The 6488-nt window shown below is 34.7% G+C and overlaps 1 protein-coding gene across 1 annotated transcript in view; it reads right to left on the reverse strand.

The window, feature by feature from the left end:
• The window catches only part of atp7a (ATPase copper transporting alpha), a 29383-nt gene extending 23347 nt beyond the window's left edge, over window positions 1-6036 (reverse strand). The window contains exons 1-3 of the mRNA XM_026281231.1: window positions 5677-6036; window positions 4600-4726; window positions 166-631 (exon numbers count right to left, since the gene is read on the reverse strand). Of these exons, the coding sequence (XP_026137016.1) occupies window positions 166-631; window positions 4600-4719 (586 nt within the window). The 5' untranslated portion in view covers window positions 4720-4726; window positions 5677-6036. The remainder of the gene's footprint in view (window positions 1-165; window positions 632-4599; window positions 4727-5676) is intronic.
• Between the last annotated feature and the right edge of the window lie 452 nt (window positions 6037-6488).

Genomic DNA, 6488 nt, shown 5'->3' on the forward strand with positions numbered 1-6488 from the left:
AATTCTAAAATGTATTAAAATGCCTCAAATGAGTAACCCAGATTCCATTACCAACTATAATTTTCATCATTTAATCTGTAATCAGTACAATACGCAAGTAATCGACCCAGCTCTGGTTACGGCCTCACCAGTAAAAGTCAAAGTTCAATGTCTCAGGCTTCTTACCTTTAATCTTCTCAATGCCTTTTAACTTCCCGATCTTGCCCTCTATGGTTGTAGTGCAGGACAGACAAACCATTCCTTCGATACGCATTTTCACCGCTTCCACTCCGCCGGAGGAGCGAGGACTCTGCCCTTCCTGTGCTTCAGGAGCCAGGCAGCTCATCACGTCCCCGAGCCGCTCCACACTGATCAGAGATGGGACAAACGTAACAGCCAGGCTTTGGTTATCAGCGCTCGCCTGCGTCTCCAACACCCCTTTAGTTTGTCCCAGCGTGCTCCGTGCCTGCTGGATAGAGTCTGTGCTACAGCCTGCTGTGCTGAAGGCTTTGGTTTCTGTTTGGACTGGTGTTGACGTGATGTTTGTCCGGCTGCACTCAAAGCCCATGTCTTCAATGGCCTCTGCAAGGGATTCTGGACCATAGCGGGTTTGGTCACATGTCACAGTTGCATTACTCTGCTCCAGAGACACCTGCGGAACAAGAAAAAGCTCATAAATATGCTAATCTGTCTTCTTAAAACAGTAAACTGTCTGATAAAAGTCACACGGTAACTCGTAGAGCAGCATTGTTCCGGTTACTAGAAATGCTGCACATTCTTGTGATTGCACAACACCTCATTACACAGCAGCTGACTGCATAATAAAGCATGTGCTCTAATGCATGATATTTGTTTAGATGGACCGCTGAACATCATTTAGCCTTCTTGAGGAAATTTCCAGCAAGATTACTGTAGATGCATACCAAAATACATAATTTGACTTTTTTTGATGCAGCCAGAGTTTCATTGGACTTAAAGTTATTTTTTTTGGCTTTACATTTAGGATACAAATTTTATGATTTTCTCTGTTGTTTATAGCATGATGTAAACCTATAAAACATGCGGTTAATTTAATGCAACATTCAAAACGATTACCTCATAATTGGGGGGAACAAAATATATTTTTTTGGGATCAGTAAGAAATGTTTTTTTTTTTTTTTTTACAGACGGTTTCTGTTGACTGAGGCAGTCACAATTTAAATGCATCGAACTAAAGACACACATCTTTCAATGCACTTTTTAAAAATAAATTGTGAAAAATTGTTTAGGATTCTTTGATGAATAAAAAGTAACAAAAAAAAAGAAACAGCATTTATTCAAAGCAGAAATCTTTTGTGACAATATACACTAGCATTCAAAAGGTGTTTGGGGTCAGTATATATTCTTTTATTTTATTGTAATCAGTGCTTTTATTAAGCAAGGATATGTTACATTTATTCAAAAGTCATAGTAAAAGCTAGTAAAAACTTGCCAAAAATATTAATATTTTGTATAAAATGCTGTTCTTTGCAACTTTTTATTCCTGAGAAAAGTATCACATGTTCCAGCGAAAAACTGTTGATAATCTGCATAACAGAATGATTTCTGAAGATCATGTGACACTGAAGATTGGAGCAACGATGCCGAAAATTCAACTGTGAACACAGAAAAAAATAAATATATATATTTTTTTAATTTTTAAATCATAATAATAATATTTTAAAATATTTCACTATTTTTTATTAAATTAAGCATTGTTGAACTTAAGATACTTATTGTATATAATAAATAAAAATACAAAAAAACCTTGGCGCTCCTCATTAGGGAGTCACACTCATGGTCTTCACGGTCAAAAGTGACTGGACACCTGAAATTTAACTTTTTTTTTTCTACAGTAAAATCAATCTAATATGTTTTTGTTTAATAATATATTTATTTATATTTTGAGGGAATTTAACAGTACTAATTAATATTTGTGCATCAATTATGATTCATATTTTTCAATTAAAGGGATAATCCACCCCAAAATGAAATTTAGTCATTAATCACTTACCCCCATGTCGTTCCAAACCCGTATAAGCTTCGTTCGTCTTCGGAAAACAATTTAAGATATTTCAGATGAAAACCGTGAGTCCTGTGACTGAATATACAAAAGATACGAAAGAGTGTACGATGCATGTGTTCATCTTATAATCTCCAAAATGGCCAAGAGGGGAGGAATAGTTGAATAGTCATTATTTTAGTTTTCTTTGCATACAAAAAGTATTCTCATCGCTTCATAACGTTGTGGTTGAACCACTGATGGCAGATGCACTATTCTGATCATGCTTTTCATACTTTTCTAGACAGTGTAACTTATTTGGCAGTCTATGGGACATTTAATGCAGTATTTCAGATTAGGCCTTTAAAATCAAATTTCTGAAGGCAGAATAGCACATCCTTTTTTTATACATATTTGTTTACTTTTATTAGGTTGTGGATTTAAATGTATATTAAAGCATCCTCAAAGACTACTTTTTGTCATGGTTTATATTTTTTGGGGGTTTAAATGGTGATTAGGGCTGCACAATATATCGAAATATTACAAAAGTAAATGTTGCAAGGGTGTGCGATATCTCAATTTTAATAATAAGCCACATAAATCAAAACGTTGCAAAAGCTTTAAAAAGTATCATTTAATTCATAGAGTGGACACTTTGCAGTGTTACAGTTAATTATTAGATTTCTGTACCTGAATACTACTGTTTATTTTATCTATGCTTGTAAACTGTGTATTTATTTTATTAAATCTTTTTTTTTTACTAATTATTCACTTGCCTTTAATCATGTTTGAACTTTCTAAGACTATAGGTTTTGCTTTAGAATATAAAGTAGTACTTAAAGTTTATGGAAAGCAAAGTGTCATCTTTTTTTTAAGTTCACAGATGTTAAAATGACATTTTCTGATTTTCTGAAAAACTATTTTTTTCTGATTACTTTTTATGTAACTGCTGGTCAATTTCAGAAGTTATAGTAATTTTTTTTTTTACTTTTCCAAGAAAGAATTTGAAAAATATTTTTATTTTTAAATATTTTAAAATATAATAGAAATTCATTTTTAACACACTAAGCAATATCGTATCGCATATTGCATTTTTAACAAGGTATCGCATATCACATTTTTCTTCAATATCGCACAGCCCTAATGTTGATTTGAAGTGTAGGTTTTTGCACAATTATTGATAAATTCAGACCTGAACACAGAAAGCATTTTGTTATACAAACCATTACATTTTATAAAAATGTAACAAAAAATGAACAGGAATGCTTTGTCAGAGCTAATCTTTCTGGGTCTGATCTGATTTTAACTCCTATTTCAGTCTTCTGACTCATTTTGGCTATGTGGTTATTATGGTGTATGTATCTGTTTTACACTCTTGAGGTTTTAGAGTTTAACCCCTTCGTTCGTGTCCACTTTTTACTGCATTGTAGTTGAATTATTGATTTTATTTTACAGTCACACCAGTTCATAGGTAATTTGCAAATCATTACATTTGCATTTGAGCTTTAAACTATCACAAGTGCATGTGATTCCTCAAGCAGCTCACGCTGGTGATTCACTCATGTCATCATATGACCCTTAAACCCACAAATCCTCACGAGGAGACAACAGGAAGTTTGTTTCCGCACAATAAGCGCAATTCTAGACCAAGCGGCTTCTTTGTGTTCAGTGCATTGCTCTCTTTGCCAGAAACATACGGTCTGTTTCTGTGTTTAACAAAGACATTTAAAGTATTTGGCACTCGACTGGTCAATAGTAATACCACCAGACGGCCTTTTAAAGGTTATAACAGCATCTTAGACAAACACACTATTAGATTATCTGCTCATTTGACCCGTGTCTGGAGGGAAACTGTGTTTTAAGGGAAAGGGCAGGACGAATTACCAACAATTAGGTTTTGTCTCTAAGTTGAACATACGAGTGGCTTTCTTCAATTATGCGACTGTTGCTGGAGGGAAGGCTCTGGCAAATATTATTACCACCATATATTTCTGTCAGATTGCTTTGTCAGCCACCCAGAGAGAGCCAAGAGTCTAATCACATACAATGATTCATGGAAAAGGGACACCTGGAAATTTAATCTCTGGCTTAGCTAGGTTTATATGTGTTTGTTTAGCGATAAAGAATGAAATTTACACTCATTATCATTGTGGGAAACCCCATAAACTTAAATAACACAAAAGAAATGTGTTAATAATAGTGAAACTAAACATATGCACAGACCAGTAATAAACTCAGAGAGATATAGAGTCTAACTATAACCTTGGGTACATTATGGTCTATTAAAATTGTATATTAAATGCTTTGCGGTGAAACCAAATTAAACTAAATACACACCTGTTAAACATACATATGCAACTGTAAGGCATGAAGATATTACGATTTTAAATGCATTATATCTGCACAACGTTTACTGAAAATACACTAAAAGGAAATGTTTATAGATTGCATGAATACTTTGAAACCCACTTCGGTTAACTGGACAAGCATGCATGGCAACAATTTCAGTAATTGCATTCATAAAAATATAAATTTAAACGTAGCAACAACATTTATATTGACTTTATGTTTGGTGTGATTTGCATTAATGTCGCTCTAACCTGTATATGAACGACACCCGGCAGACTCCCAATCCGACCCTCAATTGACTGAACACAGGAGCCGCAGGTCATGCCCTCGACCCCCAGAGTCACACGACACAGGTTAGGATTCAACGCCATTCCTCCTCTGGAAGATGAGAGCAAACAAGACCACATGAACAAACATGCATGTAAAACTGACACACAAGTGTCAATCTCTGGACACACGAGCAGCTTTCTGACCACCAGAGCAAACCTTCAGACACTTCAGACAAAAAAAAACACATTTGTTTCAAAAGTGAAACAAATGTGACAGATAAAAGGGCAGTTTTGCAGCATATCTGAAACACAAGAAAACTCTGAAAGACAACTGCATGCAATGAATGGTATTTTAAGGTAGGGCTACTACCCTACCCGAAAAACAACAACCTTGGTATCAAAACCAAAAGTTAGTACTTTTAAGTTGCTAGTATTAAATATTATAATTTGAATATTTTATTATTAACATTTTAAATAAAAGTCTCAGAAAATAAACTTGACTTTCCTAACAAGAAAGCATAATTAACCCGCTAAACACCTTGTGTTTGTTACTGATACTTTTGAATTAATTTGATACATTTGAATTAATTTGAATTTAACCCCAGAAGAAATAAACCGTAAACGTGACTAAGGCAACGTACGCGACATCAATCAATATTTACACTTTTTTTTTTTTTTACATCACAAGCCTGTTTACTTATCTTAATACAAGACTACACAATGACAGCAAACCTGAAGAAAAAAATAAATTAATGAATATAATTATAATCCGAGCGACATTGTAAACACTAATACAGATTAGTGCTCGATAATCAACACTTGACCGATACAAAGGAGCTACAAGTTACATCCGAAATACTGTTCATAGTTAATAAAACAAAGTTTTGACATGTCATTAAACGTTATTTACAATAACAACAAAAAATGTATAATTTTTTAAATAATTAAATCAGTATTTCAGGCAGATTTAGGGAGATGTGTGCCTCGTTTGAGCTCTCAGCCATCAAGCTAACATAAACAGCAGATGCTAAGCGCACAACAAAAGCACAATTTCTTTACCTTTTATGCGAAGTGATGATCAAGAGTCACCGGAACAGCGAGTTTGAGCCTCGCAGGACGTTTAAGTCACTTTTTAGAGAAGTTTTACTGTCACTTTCACAGTGACAGCAGCAGCTAGCTGGCTAACATTTACTTCCCCTCGTCTCGAGCAGCCTTTAGGACCTCACTTGTATAAAACCGGTCCACATCGAGCAAGACACAAAGATGTGTGGTGTGTGCCCAGAGCAGGAGAGTGTATCCTTACAGAAGTCACCCTGGAGATTGTTAAATCCATGCGGATTGTCGGGTTTTTATCACACAGACTATAACGCACATCTTTCGCAGCGTGTTCAAGAACGTCAACAGCCGCTGCAGACTGCGCAGACGTCACTGCGTCGCCTTGGAGAAGCCACGTATGGGAAGTTTGTGACGGGATAAACCACTGTATTTTTATTTGAGCCCAACATCCACACCACTGTTCTATTCGCTTTTTTTTTTTTAAACCAATAAATAAATAAATAATATATCATATATCAATATCAGACACTGTTTTGTTAGCGCTAATATAATTGTGTGACTAATAAAAATCTTGAATCTAATAGTGAGTATGGAAAGCTGACTAAGCCTTTACTGTTTTAAGCGTTACTCATAGTAACTGCATTTTTCCTAGTAATAATTCCATAAGACAGTAGTGTTATCAAAAGTAGCAAGCACGATACCATTCAGGACTGAAATTTTTAAACGATATATAATGATATATAACGATTTTAGGTATAAAATAAAATGTACACAAACCTGTATTGTACTGAAGAAATGCATCAACTCGATGGCAC

The sequence above is a fragment of the Carassius auratus genome, chromosome 14, assembly GCF_003368295.1.
Source record: "Carassius auratus strain Wakin chromosome 14, ASM336829v1, whole genome shotgun sequence".
Lineage (NCBI taxonomy): Eukaryota > Metazoa > Chordata > Actinopteri > Cypriniformes > Cyprinidae > Carassius > Carassius auratus.